The sequence below is a fragment of the Macrotis lagotis genome, chromosome 1 (assembly GCF_037893015.1).
Source record: "Macrotis lagotis isolate mMagLag1 chromosome 1, bilby.v1.9.chrom.fasta, whole genome shotgun sequence".
Taxonomy (NCBI): domain Eukaryota; kingdom Metazoa; phylum Chordata; class Mammalia; order Peramelemorphia; family Peramelidae; genus Macrotis; species Macrotis lagotis.
In genome coordinates, this window is record NC_133658.1 from 852,019,173 (window position 1) to 852,035,272 (window position 16,100).

General features: G+C 37.7%; 1 protein-coding gene across 1 annotated transcript; it reads right to left on the bottom strand.

The window, feature by feature from the left end:
* RHBDL2 (rhomboid like 2) lies at positions 1-15,822 on the bottom strand. Its single transcript, XM_074216472.1, is given in 8 exon segments — positions 1-47; positions 7,032-7,092; positions 7,816-7,874; positions 7,877-7,912; positions 10,461-10,573; positions 14,077-14,225; positions 15,425-15,528; positions 15,531-15,822. Coding segments are annotated over 8 exon segments (723 nt in total). The 5' UTR covers positions 15,685-15,822.
* Positions 15,823-16,100: the final 278 nt, after the last annotated feature.

Here is a 16,100-nt window from a genome sequence, read left to right on the forward strand (position 1 = left end):
TCACCAACTGGGGATCTCATTCCTGTTAGGCTCTACATCCTGACGACCTAAATTAGGAGCAGAAAACATCCATATTGCTGGCCTCTCTAGCACTCAAAGTAAAATGAGAATTTTATCTTAAATGATAACTGGGGGTTTATTCCATCTCTAAACTGAGACAAACAGAGATTAAGTGATTTGCCCAAGGTCACCCACCTGAGTGATATATGGTATCTGAGACCAGATTTGAAAGTAGGTGTTTTTACCATGACTCCAGGCCTGGAGTTTTTAGCTATTCACTACCCAGCTCTCCCTAACTCAGCACTCAATGCAGCCAGATCAGAGAAGAACAACGACTGACAATCAGGTGCTTCTCCTTTCTTGCTTTCTGCCAAAATTCTCCCCTTTTATTTTTTTTTTTTGCACAAAGAATTGCATAAAAGTCCCAAAAGTCTACAGTATAACCAGATGAAGAATGTTATCTCCCAAGGAAAATGTTAATTTTCATTCCTAGGAATACATGGCTCTTAAATTTCATCACCAAATTAAATCTTCCTCTCCTCTGAAGCAGTTATCTTTGTTCTCATGGTAATTCTCAACAACAGAAATAATTAAACCCTCGACACCAATTAACAGAATCATTTTTTGCTCAACTTGAAATATGGCATTCACAGAAAAATGACACCAACCCCATCATATCTGTACTCACTTACCCTCCCTAGTCTTCCCCCCATAGACTCAGGGAACTTTTTTATTATTGAGATCAAGTTTATTATTAATAGATCAATAAATAATCTATTATTATTAATAGATCAAGTTGCCTCTCATTTGACAAATGAGAAAACTGAAATCCTGAGAGTGGTTGTATTTGACTTGTCACTCATTGCTCCTCTCCGATATAACCTCTCTTTCAACAGTCTGCTCTAAATCTACCTCCTCCATGAAGACTTTCCTGACAACTTCAGGCCACACTGTCCTCTTATTCTCTGAACTTTCCTAGCACTTAGCTGTCTTTTCATTTGGCTCCTTGCTTCATGCGTGTTTGTCACAACATCCCAGCTAGTCTGTAAACTCCTGGAGGACAGGAGTTATATCATAGGCTCATTGGTTCATCACAGAAAGGGCTTAAGAGATCATTTTGTCTGGTCTCCTTCCTTTATAAAGGAAGAATCTAAGACTCAGAGATTTGGGGAGCTTTCTCAAGGTTACACAAGTTACAAAAGATCTGAGATATGAAAATACTTATTTTCCTTTAGTGTTGGTAGGGTCTTTTTCTATCGCTTATAATAGACAATTAATAAGAACTTCATATTTCTTCAAAAAACCAAAAAAAAAAGCACTTTGATCTTCAGGCTTGTCACCATTTTAAAAAATGAATTCTAACTTTTGGGGCGGGGGAATCAATTTAAGAGAGTGGTTTACGAGAGAATTCAAGCTGAGAGTTAAGAGACCTGAGTTCTAGTCCTACCCTTTCAGCTAAACTGCTCATGTAAGTCACTTCCCAACTAGGCTGTTATAAAATTAGGGTTTGAGTTATCTCTCAAGACTGGACTGAACTATTCCAAGATTTCTGCAAAATTCTATGAATCACAACAGCATATCTGTTGTGTAAGTGAAATATATTTTACCTGTACTTGGGAAAAGTTAAAAAGTGGGAGAGATAAATGTTTTCATATCCAGAATTTTTCTATAGAAAGATCTAGGATATGTTTGTGGTGGCAAAGAATTGGAAATCCAGTAAATGTCCTTCAACTGGGGAATGACTTAGCAAACTGTGGTATATGTATGTCATGGAACACTATTGTTCTATTAGAAACCAAGAGGGATGGGAATTCAGGGAAGCTTGGAGGGATTTGCATGAACTGATGCTGAGTGAGATGAGCAGAACCAGAAAAACACTGTACACCCTAACAGCAACATGGGAGTGATGTTCAACCTTGAAGGACTTGCTCATTCCATCAACACAACAATTGGGAACAATTTTTGGCTGTCTGCAAAGGAGAGTACCATCTGTATCCAGATAAGGAGCTGTGGAGTTTGAACAAAGTGCAAGGACTATTCCCTTTAATTTAGAAAAAAAAAAGATAGCTTATTGTCTGATCTTGTTACCTCTTAGACTTCTCTTTAAGGATATGATTTCTCTCTCATCACACCCAATTTGGAACAAGGTACAACATGGAAACAAAGTAAAGACTGACAGAGTGCTTTCTGTGGGGGAGAGGGGGGAAAATGTAAAACTCAAATAATATCTTTAATAAAAATAAATTAAAAATAAAAAAGAAAGATCTAGGATAGTAAAGGTTGAAGGATCTTAATAGCAAATTAATGAGAAGGTAGGTCAAACTCTTCCCTTTTTAGATATAAGGGTGACTGGAGTGGAGAGACTTAAATCAATCACACAGGTAGAAGGAGCAAAGCTGAAGTACACACCAGGTTACTCTGATCCCTTGTCTAAATAGGGCCACATGCCCAACTAATTGTGCACAGTTGCATCCACATAAAATGTTCAGTCTGGGATGGAAAAGGCTACACAAAACCTCAGTCACTGTCCAAGCCATGGAGCAATGCTGTGGAGCAACAACTATTAACCTCAGTAGTTAAAGAAAACTTGAAAAACATCTCTTGGGACAAGACCAGTTTTTTCCTGACTTCTTATTCAAATATAGAAGTCAGTCTATGACTAGCTGAGCCAGTACTGGGAGAGGAAAACTTTGGATAATGAAATCCACTCATATACCATCCACAGATGTATGTTGAAGTCATGAGTTTTGATGGAGCTCCGTAACAAGAAACTAAACATATTTGAGATGCACTTCTCCCCTCACCCTTTTCTGTATTTTGAGATATATAGTAATATTAATTCACATTTCTGTGGTGATTTAAGATTTACAGAGCATGTTCCCCACAAGAACCCTGTAGGAGTAGAGAGCATAAATAGCATAATCCATCTTTTACAAATGAAGAAACTGAGACTCAGAGAGGAAAAGCGACTTGCCCACAATGTCATAAATATCAGAGGCAGTATTCAAAACCTGGTCTCCTGACACTAAGTATAATAACCTTTCCTCTAGAGCAGGCGTGGGAAGCTTTTTTCTGTTAGGGGACATTTGGATATTTAATATAACATTGAGGGTCATAAAAAATTCTCAACTTAAAATTGGACTACTAGACTACTCCTAGATTTATTGAATTTCAAGTCCTACCTGCAGTTGCCTTGGCAAGCACCAGACCAAGTGATTTTGTAGGCCTTATAGAGCCCTCTGGCTGGACCTTCAGCCCTGCTCTACAGCGTAATCTCTAAATTCTATGACTTCTGAAATTTGATTTGGAACTATCTCCTGAGAGAGTTTGCAGCCCTATGAGCATTCTTTTTTTTTTAGTATTTTGTTTTGTTTTTTGCAAGGCAGTGGGGTTAAGTAGCTTACCCAAGACCACACAGCTAGGTGATGATTAAGTGTCTGAGGTCAGATTTGAACTCAGGTCTTTCCTACTGTGCCACCTAGCCGCCCCCTCTATGGTCATTCTTAAAAGACCCTGTGACTGATTTCCTGTTCTACCATTCAGCAATATCACCTCCCTTCACCCATCCAAATCCTATCCTTCTAGCAGTGATTCCCACTTTATTCCCACAGCAATGGTCCAACTGCTTCACTCTGAATTTCTTAAGCAGTAAATAACTTTAAAGAGTATTATGGGGGTGACTAGGTGGCAAAGTGGATAGAGCACTAGTTCTGGAGTCAGAAGTACCTGAGTTCAAATCTGTCCTCAGACACTTAATAATCACCTAGCTGTGTGGCCTTGGGCAAGTCACTGAACCCCATTCCCTTGCAAAAAAAAATATAAAAATTTGGTTTTTGGGGCAGCTAGGTGGCATAGTGGATAAAGCACCAGCCTTGGAGTCAGGAGTACCTGGGTTCAAATCCGGTCTCAGACACTTAATAATTACCTAGCTGTGTGGCCTTGGGCAAGCCATTTAACCCCATTTGCCTTGCAAAAAAAAAAAAAAAATAAATAAATAAAGAGTATTATGAGTAGCAGATTAAATTACCTTGGGACTTCACAAGATATTGTTGTTGCTGAAAGGGGTTCAAGGAGCAAAAAAAAAAATAAGGAGGTAAGGCTCAGGAGCACACCTTTAGTTAGTCTATTATATAGAATTATTTTGTCAATTACAGCTGTTTTCTGGTGGTAAAGGATGAGATGGTGCAATACAGAAATTACTTTTTAGGGAGCAGCTAGGTTGCACAATGGAGATAGAGCACCATCCTTGAAGCCAGGAGAACCTGAGTTCAAATTTGACCTCAGACACTTAATAATTACTTAGCTGTGTGACCTTGGGCAAGGCACTTAACCCCATTGCCTTGCAAGCCCCCCCCAAAGAAATTACCATTTAGAAGTCTGGTTCAGGATTGTGCTATTCATTTTTTAAACAATTAATATATAAAAGTATCCCTTCCCCTCTCTCTGTGCTTGGGCCCACTAGAAAGAACAGTGGATGTGAAACAGATGAGGCCGAGCCAAATCCCAGCTCTAGGTCTCACTCACCATCTGTGGCACGGGACCTCTCTGGACCTATTCCTTTATCTAGAAAATGAGGGTGTTGAACTAGCTGATAATCCAAAGTCCCTCCCCCGCCTCTAAAATCCTCTGAACTGATGCCAAACTGGATACTTCTCTGCCCTCTGAGCATTAACTAGGCTGGTATGTCTCCCAAGCTTTTGTTAATCATACAATTAATTTTCTTTGCCTAAAGTGCCTTTCTACTTTAATTCAGTTAAATTCCTTCCCGTCTTTCAAATTCCAAATCAAATTAGAGCTTCTTGAGGAACACTTCCCTGATGATTTTTCTCATCAGTGATGACATTCCCCCTTCAGACAGTGCTGAATCTTCATCTCTCTTATATATTTACAGTAATAATAATAACTGACATTTGTACCACACTTTAACATTTGCAAAGGACTCTGTAAGCCATTAGTTCATTTGAAGCACATAACAACCCTTTGAGACAAGTACCACCATTATTATCACCACCATTTTACAGGTGAGGAAGCCAATGCAGATGGAGGTGAAGTACCTTGCTTGGGATGGCACAGCTACCAGGTATCAGAAGCTAAATTTGAATCTAGTTCTTCCTGGTCTGCACTCAAACCCTCTATCCACTCAGGTATTTGTGTCTCACTCCTGACTAAACTGGAAGCTTTTCTAAGGCAAAAATTGTTTCTTGTCTAAATATTGTATCTGCCTCAGGATCAGCAAGTACTTGGCAAGTAAGTATTTCATAAATGTTATCAGGAAAAACATGGATAATTGAAAGGCAAAAAATTATCAGGAGATCCCAACTGAGCTTTTTACTTTAAGTCACTAAAGCAATGTGACAGTTGCAAGATACAAAAAATAAAGCAGTAAATGGTTGAGTTGGGAACTTTAATTCACCCCTTTCAAGCTCCACTGATGGTAGCTTCATTCTAAGAATGAGAGGGAATGTCTGTCAACAGGAAGGAGGGTGAGAGGAGCAGAAGCCTGGGGATAATGGGATCCCTCCCCTCTCTAAATCTTGTGTTTCTACTTACTGAGTGAGTGGAAATGGTTTTGGACTTCTGTGATGAAATTAGTTTAAATCTTAGATCCAAAACTGGGTCTAGATTTATTGCGAATGAGCTATGTAACATGCCAACCTCTTAGAAAAGGTTTTAGAAGAAATTTTTCTGGCTACTTTAATTCACAAGTTCATTAAAACATACACACACATACACACAAACACACACACACAGACACACAAACAACACACACACAAAACAAACCTTTGGGAATATCAATAGGTTAGGCAAAAACTACTAGCTGTCACTTAAGCCTCTCTAGTACTCAAAGTAAAATGAGAATTTTATCTTAAATGATAACTGGGGGTTTATTCCATCTCTAAAAGTAGACAAGAATCATTTTGAAGTCAGGTAACAACTGTCATTTATACAGCACCTACTCAGTGGCAGGCACTATGCTAAACACTGCAAATATTTCGTTTTACCCTCACAGAACTCTTAGGAAGTAGGTGTGATTATTATCCCCATTTTACAGATGGCAAAACTGGGGCAAAAAGCAATTAAGCAACCTGCCAGGATCACACAACTATTACATATCTAAGGCCATATTTGAATTCAGGTCATTTTAACTTCAGGTTCAGTAGTTTTTAATTGTATTAACCTAAGTTGTCTCACCTAAGGTGAGAGAAGGTTTTTTTATTCCAAGCTAAGATTCAGGGTATGCAACTAGGTATCACATGGATAGAACACCCGCCCTGGAGTCAGGAGGACCTGTGTTCAAATTTGATCTCTTACCCTGGGCCTCATTTCCTAATTGGTAGAACCAGAGAAGGAAATGGCAAACCACTCTAGTATCTTTGCCAAGAAAACCCCAAATGGGGTCATGAAATGTAGGACAAGACTGAAAGGACTTATCAACAACAAAAATTCAGGATGAGATGATATAGGTGATATGATATTATATAGTGAGAAATTGTATTTTAAGAAATTGCATTTTAAGCTTTTATTTTTCCAAAGGCTCAAAAATTTCCTCTAAAAGAATTATTTCCTTATAATGAATATGATTATACATGTATAAACTATATAAGATTGCTTGCTGTATTGGGGAGGAAAGAAAAGGAGGAAGGAAGAAAAATTTGAAACTCAAAGTCTTGTAAAAGTGAATGATTACATGTAATCAGAAAAAAATACTATTGATACTAAAAAATAAAATACTATTAAGTGAGGGGGAAGAGAAAAGAGAAAAAATTATTTCGTTTACTAGTAAAAGTCAACAGTTTAAAGAAACAGCTACCTTTCATATTAAAATAACACTATGAAAGTAGGTTGTTTTTCTCCTAATTAAGCATACCCACAATTTATGTTTTGTTGTTTGGAATAAATGACTAAAATATACTTTCATCATCTCATGCCAGCATACCTAAATTATACATTAAGTTTTTTAAAAGGTAGTTTAATTACTTTGAACTTTTAAAACTAAAAATGTAAAATAGCCACAAAGATAAAAAACTTACAAATTATTAAGATGAGCATTAGTCTAAAAAGTCCAAACAAAGAAGCCATGTTTTTAACATTCTTGCCACGAGAAAAGGACAAAAATATAAGATACTACATATAATCAGAAAATGCCTCAGTTCATTATCCTCCTAATCATCAACATAAAACATGTATTTAATATTAATATTGCTTACATTTCTCTAGTGTTATATGGGCACAAAGTACATCCATTATTAATTTACATCCATTCATTTGCATTCCATATTTATATTATTTCATTCAATCCAACAAAATGTGTATTAATATTCACACTGCATATTGAAGAATGGGATGTTCAAGAGATTAACTGAATAATTTGTCCAAAGGAATACATAGGTAGGAGAGTAGCACTTGCTGTTATCTTGCATTTTGCAAAAGAATGTATGTTTAAGGCACTACAGAATATTAACTAAAGAGAATATATAAAGTTTCCATCCTCAAGTATTTAAACAAATTTTTACTTTCTTCCCAGGGAAGATACTATATCAAAAGCAGTTTGAATTTTGTTTGTTCTAATAATCTAATTGATTCCCATATTTGGCAGGGAATGGATAATTATCTCACTTTCCCCTCTGGTTGTATTTTTAAAATATGATCAGTTTTTTTCTATTCAAGATTTGACCCATTTAGAAACCAATATTTGCCACTCCAGTTGAACATGTATGCTCAGTAAATACTGGTAACAATTATCGTCCCTAAACCAAATACCAGTTTTAAAAAATCTGCCAGTTGGTATTACCCATTCCCTGAAAGGGTTCTTACCACTAAAACATTTATAAAATAGCCTCCTGTGAGAGCATAGACTCCTCCCATAGACCCATTAGAGCATAGGAGTCACAGATGGAACTTCCCAGAGATGCTACAGAAATAAAAGAAATGGGGCAGCTAGGTGGCATAGTGGATAAAGCACTGGACCTGGAGTCAGGAGTACCTGGGTTCAAATCCGATCTCAGACACTTAATAATTACCTAGCCGTGTGGCCTTGGGCAAGCCACTTAACCCCATTTGCCTTGAAAAAAACCTAAAAAAAAAAATGAAAGAAATTCAGAAAATCAGAAGTATCAGAAGTGAAAGCATCAAAAGAAGACTAGACTATTGTATTACTGCTACAGGTCTCCCCACCTCTGGTCTTCCTCCTCTCTGACTTCATTCTTCTCTTGCTACCAGGTGAATCCTCCTAATGCACAGACCTGATCTTGTCACTCATTCCTGTACCCACTTTCACACTTTGGTTCACACTGTTCCCTACACTTGCAATGCCCATCTTTCCATCTCCACCCATCCATTTAAGACCCAACTCCAACACTACTTCTCTTGATTCCACTTCATCCAAAGTCCCAAGTGGAAAATGATCTTTCTCTCTTCAGATATGTTTTATCATGTGATTAGGATCAGGGATCACCTAGTCTAGTACCCTGGTTTTAGAAATGAGAAAACAAGCCCAAAGAGATTAAGTGAATTGTCAAAGATTACACAGGTGGTCACTGGTTCTCAAAGAGGAACAAAATGACATCATTATGTCAGGATCAAGGACATTGGGTTCGATTGTGGCTGATCAGACCAACCTGAGCTCGGAAAGCTCGACCACAGGTAGGTCACTAATAGTTCATGTGAATATTTGGAGTGAAGATGTCTCTTTCATCTGTGCATATTCTAGTAAATAGCAGAGTCAAGATTTGAACCCAGGTTCTTGATTTCCTTGACTCAACAGATTGAGCACTGACCTTGGAGTCAGGAGTACAGGAGTTCAAATCCAGCCTCAGACACTTGCCACTTACTAGCCATGTGACCTTGGGCTAGTCACTTAACCTTGATTGCCTCATATCCAGGACCATCTCCAGTCATCCTGATTCATATCTAGTCACTGGACCCAGATGGCTCTAGAGTAGAAAGTGAGGCTGGTGATTTAGCACCACCCCACACGCTCAAATCCAATTCATGTGCTTATCATAGCATCACTTCCCTGATGTGGTCTTCTTCGAAAATGAAAAACAAACATTATTCTATGTTCATTACAGTTACTCCTGGAAATTTGTATAATATCCCTTCTATTTGACTGTGAACCACCTGAAGGCAGGGACCTAGTATTATTTTTCTTTCTATCTCTCCTCGCACCTAACACAATGCAGGATATGCCATACTTAATACATGTTCAATAAATTAATTGAACTGAGAGCCGTACTTTTCTAAGAGAGAGTGGAAGTTCAGGACATTTTTGCTGTTTGCTGATATTTTAATGTAAAAACCTCCAAATTTATTTTTTTTCAATCTTGGATTTCAAATAGAAGCAATACTTACAAGAAGGGCCTTTCAAAGGCTCTTCAAGCTAAATAAATCATCATGGTATATTCTGAATATGCTTTCACCTACTTTTCTCAATTTTCTTCCTTGATCTCTGCCTTTTCTCATGACCCTCCTTGTTCAGCCTTCAGTGGCTCTCTTTGGCCTGTGGCATCAAAATTCAAATTCGACTGCATTGCTAGCATAAAAATGGAGCCTACCCCTACAATCACATTTAAAGTGCCTTAAGGTTATAGAAAACTTTCCTCACAATAGTTATCACTCTCATTTTACAAATGAGTAAACTGAGACTAACAGGTTTAGTGGTTTGCCCCATGTCCCACCCATAGAGTTGCTGAGTAAAGATTAGAGCCCAGCTTTCCTGCTTCCAGAGCTCTTCTTACAGCCATAGCTTTCCTTCCTTGATCCAGCATCCACTGATGGAAGAGAACTTCACCATCTTTTTAAGGAGTTATACTCATTTTCATGGTCACATCTGTACACATACTGGTCTCTCTTCTCCCTTAAAGGAGGCCAAGCACCAGTCCTGACTTCTCCTATTTCTCTGTATCTCTTCTCTGTATCTCTGTATCTCCTATTTCTCTGTATCACTACCACAAAATTAAGCCTTTCATGAACTTTTCTAATGCCTCCAGATATATTCATTTTATTTCCTGAACTCTCAGAGCAGAACCACATCTTGTCACTTCAGGATTCCCTAGAACTAATTCCTATAAACTGTTAAAGTGTTTTATTGACCAAATATAGACTTCATCCCCAAAATATCTCTTTGAAAATGAGTGAGGGGAGTAGCTTTACAAAAACAAAGAATCATCATTTTAGAATATATTTGCTTATGGAAGAGGTTTTTTTTCCAATTTAGGTTTAAAAACTTTTATTTAGCCATTACTGCTCTCTAACTTCATCAATTTCATTGATATTCCCTGAATATAATTATTGGCTGTACTAGGAGTTTTATACAAGCCAGATATGAAGGAAAAATTCATCCCATTCCTAGGGTCTATTGAGCTATCTGTTGGTTGTTTACTTAACTCTGATCAAGATGAACAGAGCAACCAACCAACCAGTACCTCATTGAGTTAGTTGTCTGTTCCCAGAATATTGACCTGCAATCACTCCTATAAAATAGACCAGCCCCACTTGAAAACCTTTGTGAACCATTTCCAAAGGAAGTCCCAAAAGAAGCTGCAAAAGTAGGTTTCCACAAATGTGCTGAACCCTGCAAGTGAAAAAAAGAATCTCATCATCAGTGTGAGAATATGGAAGTCTGTGATTTCATCAAGTCACTAAACAACTTTCTTTGAGTGATCACATAGACACTTAGAGATTGTCTCAGCTTTAGAGTCATGCTTAACCTAGAGATAACGATCAGTGTGATTGCTGGGATTTGATAGTGTAATTTCGGTTTTTTGTTTTTGTCTTATGTGGAGGGGGAAAAAAAGAATTGTAGCAAAAAAAGACCTCAGCAGTGTTCTAGTCCAACCTGTAGTTAACTGATCACCCTTTCCATAATATACCCAATCTGTGCTAGTCTTCCAGCCCTCCTCTTATGAAGAATCATCATTATCATCATTATCACCATCACCACCAGCCATGTGGGACTTTAAAGTTTTCAAAGAACACAATATCAATAATTTTCTCATTGATTGACCTCTCTGAGGTTCAGTTTCCCAATATGTAGACTGGAGATACTTGTCTATCTACCCCACAGATTTGTTGTGAGACTAACTTTGTAGGCAAAGTACTTAACAAAAGTTAAAAGCTTTCTTTTAATGTCAGTAATATTTATCATCTCCTAATAACCCATTCCACTTTTGAACAGCTTTTACTGTAAAGTCAAAGAACAAAGTTTTGAATCATCTACAAAGCTGTCATCTTATCCCTGGGCTTCTTTGTTGATTTTGAAGTACATAGGATTTGTGTAAGTCATTTCATTCAACAAGTCTTGTATATCACTCTCTGCAGCCTTACAGATTCTAAGAGGAAGGACTATTGGTCACTTCCTTGTCCTTTTAGCCACTAGAATTATGTGAAAAGTCATCAGTGTGGTGATCAGAAGGAATACAGGGCTCAATCAGAATACCATCTCTGCCACTTAGCTGAATGAATGACACTGTGTAAGTCACTTGAGCTCATCTTGGTTTCCCCATCCATAAAATAGGGATTATATTAGATACTCAAGGTGGGTTGTTAGTAAAGTGGTTTGTAAGTTCCAAAGAACATTCAGACTGTGACATTTTATGATTCTCCCATAGTGGACAGCTTAACTTGAAAAAATCTGACCTGAACATTTGAATTCTTTTTTAAAAAATCACTCATGTATCCAGACTTCAAAAAAGACTGCTCCTGTATTTGAAAGGCTCTTAATTTTTTTTGTTTCTTGGGTCCATTAGGCCCTGGTGAAGTCTAAGTACCCCTCTCAGAATCATGTGTTTAAAGACTTAAATACATAGAATTGCAAAGGAAACCAATTATATTAAGATAGAATTATCTATTTTTAAGTTCCTGGATCCCTTCTCTAGTTAAACAAATTATAAAGGTATAAAATGTATGAAGCATGAGGTTCAAGTTTTGATTGATTCCAGAATCTTTCCTTTTTTGTATCATAGCATCTTGATTATAATTATCTTATAGACTTATCAGAGTATATTTATTTATACTATGCTTATCTTAATTTGTATAATATCCCTTCCTACTAGACTGTAAACTCTAAGAGGGCAGGAACTGTGTAGTCTTTATTTTTGTGTCTCCCCCTACCCATTTCTCTGCTTTGTCAAGTATTTTTTTAGTGAATAAAAGAATCAAGAAAAAGGGGGGGGGGCTATTGGAGATAAGCTATAGACAGGTTGGAGAGCAGGCTGACCAGGACCACATAGCATCTGACATCCCCAGGGTAAGAAGGAATCCTCATTGTAGAGGGGAACAGTTGGCCTTGGGATCAGATGAGTTGAGCTAAAGTTTCAGATCTCTGCTTAATAGTTGTTTGGTCTTAGACAATTTACTTTATTTCTCTAGGCTCCATTTCCTCTTGAATGAGATGGATTTTCCTTAGCCAAGACCCAAATGGGTTCACAAAGAGTAGCACACAACTGAACAACAAAACTTTTGATCTCTATTAATTTTGAGTTCAAACTCGTGTTTTCAGACCAATATTAATTTTCATCTAATTTCTACCAATCCTTCAAGCAGCTAGGTGACACAGTGATTAGAAAGTCCAATTTAGAGGCAGGAATCAATCAATCAATAAGCATTTGCATTGTATTCAGGTAGGAAGACCTGAGTTAAAATTCTGCCTCCTACACCTTTATGAGTTATATGATCCCAGGCAAATCACTTATATCTATCTGGCTCAGTTCCTCATCTGTAAAATGATGCACCTACCTTACCTGGTTATTGTGAGAATCAAATGAGATAGTGTCTGTAAAGAACTTTAGAAACCTTAAAATTTTACATAAATAATAACTATGATTATATTATGTGCCTCCTTCCTCCTCTGGGAAATCTTCCCAGATTGGTTTCTATCTCCTATAACACAATTGTCTGTTCCATGGAATTTTGATACCTAATCATAAAGTCATGCTGTCACAGGTCTGATAGGTACCTTAGATTCTATCTAATCCTACCCCTTAAGTTCATAAGAAAACTGAGACCCCAAAAGGCAATCCAGCCAAAGTCATATTTGTGTCAGAGCCAGAATTCAGATGTTGCCTCGGGTTACTAAACAGTGAGTCTAGTCTCCCCATCTCATTTGAGAAAAAGGATCATATTTTAATTTATTTTAACTATCTTTTACATTTTCCACAGTACCCAAAACCTATTACTATAGGTGCTAAGCAAACCTAGTTGTGAAGTCCACATAACTTTATCCAAAAAATCCAAGGTCTTAACACAGAAACCTAAGACCCTATTTCTGGCTAGTCATTGGCCTAAAGTGTTTGGTCACCTAAAGCTGGTGCTCTCCATCACTGGCTTTCATTAGCATATTGTAATTGCTGGGATATACAAACAAGATTACAGAAAAAGCAGCTTGCACTGCAGAAAAGCTATGTAAAATGAATTGGGTAGCCTTCCAAGCAAGACTGGCTACTTCTGTGAATTCTTGAAGATTGGGCAAATGTATTTGTTGGAACTCACTAAATGGTGAGGAAAACAGAATGAATAACATAGTCCAGTTCAAAGGGAAAATGCAAAAATTTTTAAAAAATGAAAAAAAATAACTAGATTTAACAGAGAAAAACAAGACTTGGTGTTTGGGGGGGGGGTTAGGTTTTTGCAAGGCAAATGGGGTTAAGTAGCTTGCCCAAGGCCACACAGCTAGGTAATTATTAAGTGTCTGAGACCAGATTTGAACCCAGGTACTCCTGACTCCAGGGCGAGTGCTTTATCCACTGCCCCACCTAGCCACCCTATGAGACTTGGTTTCGATATTTGTAAGACTTAGGATGTAGAACTGGATAAGGAACTTTAGCAGTCATCTAGTGTAACACTCTCCATTTTACATATTGAGGAAACTGAGGCACAGAAAAAAGAAATAACCTGACCCCAAATCATCTATATAGTTAAGTTGCAGAGCTATGAAATGTCTATGCACTACTATCTTTCCCTGTTAATACATTACATATATATGCATTTACATATATACATACATATATAAATATTTTATGTGATTCATAAAACATTCTTTATAACAGTAAGCTTCAGTTCTTATTTCTGATGTCTTACCCAGCATGCACCATCATGTAAGAGATGAACCTCCAAGCTTCTTTCCTCTTGTCTGGCCGATAGATGAATGGACTTTCCCAGATTTCTATTTCTAGGGTGGTTCGCTTTCCCTGGGGCTTCCAGAAGGTATAGTAAATGAAAATACCAAGCTAGCAAGCAGTGACAAATCATGTTAATACTTCATCCAAATCCAAATAGTGGCTCAGCTTAACCCATAGATATAGTGCCTTTATTTAAAATGGAGTGGCTGCTAAAAAGGTATCCTGTAAAAGATGGTCAGGAATAATAAGGTATGGAAGGTGTGACCATTTCATGCCCTTCCTCAGCCCTGTGTATCACATCTACTCCCGATATTAGTGGTCAGAGGAGTCAGAGCAGCCCTAGAGAAAACTATGAAATTATCCAAATGTAGCTTTAAAACATTCAGTTTACTTGGTTTTGCACTTCTCTTTTATGCATTCCTATTCCATGCACTGCAGACATTCTCTTTCCCTATCAGAATCTGTTCTTGGGCAGAAAAACCTTATCAGTCATTTAAACTTTAGTATGACCTTAGGACATTATATTTATCTTATTTTGGCATGAATTTAACTGGGGTTTTTTATTCATTCGGTTAAACTTGAGCATCACTCAAGGGGTGTTCTGGGAAAGACTTCAAGCATTCTTAAAATCATATCACAAAAGCATCCTCCATAACTACTTTACTTAAACATCAAGTCACTTTGAATGGCACTTACACTCTATCTGTGGTTAAATCCTTTGAGAAATGTCATTTAATCTCTTAGCAAATGTATGGGCAGGAACTATTAAGTAATTGTAATGACCAATCTTGGTCCCCAAGAATAGATTTTGATACAAAGCTTCCTCCTTCTATCAGCTGATAAGACTGTCAGAACAAAGTCACTTTATAGGTGGTTTTTGCTTATTTGTTTGTTGTTGTTGTTGTTACTACAGGGAAGCAGTCTGTTCTGGGATTCTGGGTAGGGGGAATTCCAGAACTGACCATTATGTGAAAATAAAAGGCATCAATTAACCTTTATTTTAAAGTGGGCAGAATTCTGACACTATCTTCATCAAAGAATTGAGATAGAGAGATGGAAGTAAAAGTGATATGGGAGGAGGAATTATATTGCAGGAAGAAAGAGAGAATAATCTAAGAAGTGAGTTAGAGAGATTTCTGGTCATTTCTTGGTAAAGATTCTGTCTGTCACTTGTATTCTCCTCTAGGTTCATTCTATCCCCTGTCCCTTGTGGATGTAGGCTGCAGAATTTGTTTCTGGATGCTTATCTAAAAACTCTTTTTCATCCTCTTTTTCCCCTTCTTCCCTCCCTATAAGTACATATCTACCTGGAGCATACTGATGATGGTGATGAACAAAGGGAGTGGATGACATCTGGCTCTTTGCTTGTAGATTCCTCAAGCATCTGCAGGAAGGATAAACTTTTGAGGCAACACCACATATTAAGTATACATCCCCCTTTTTTCTTCTTTGGCTTATTCCAAATTTCTTTCTTCTCTTTCTCCTCTACATTCAGATATCTCCTCCCTATCTCCACAATATTTTCAGAGATCATTCTCCTGAGTCTTCCCACCACCTGCCAGATCATAGGTGCATATCAGGACAAAATACATGATTATAACTATGGAATTAAAGCAGGGATCAACATCTTTATTGGCAGAATCTCGGGTGCTTTGACCCTGGTTCATTGGCTAGGATTTGGGTTCCCTGACCCTTTCCCTCTGAGTTGAGGGCTGGCAGCTTGATGATTCAATTAACTGATCTCCACATGCCTGGCACACTTACAATCTCTACCACCTCATCACCATATGTGTTATTGTGACAAAATGGCAGGGGCATCTCCAGAGAGGACTCCCAGTGGGAGTGGGACTTGCTCTCTGGAACCACCCAAAGCATTATAGGCAAATACCTGTGACATCCAAGGATTTCCACAATCTGGCCTCATTCTGTCAACCCTCATTTCTCCCATTCCCTGTAGAGCAATGCAGGGATGGAGGGTATTCA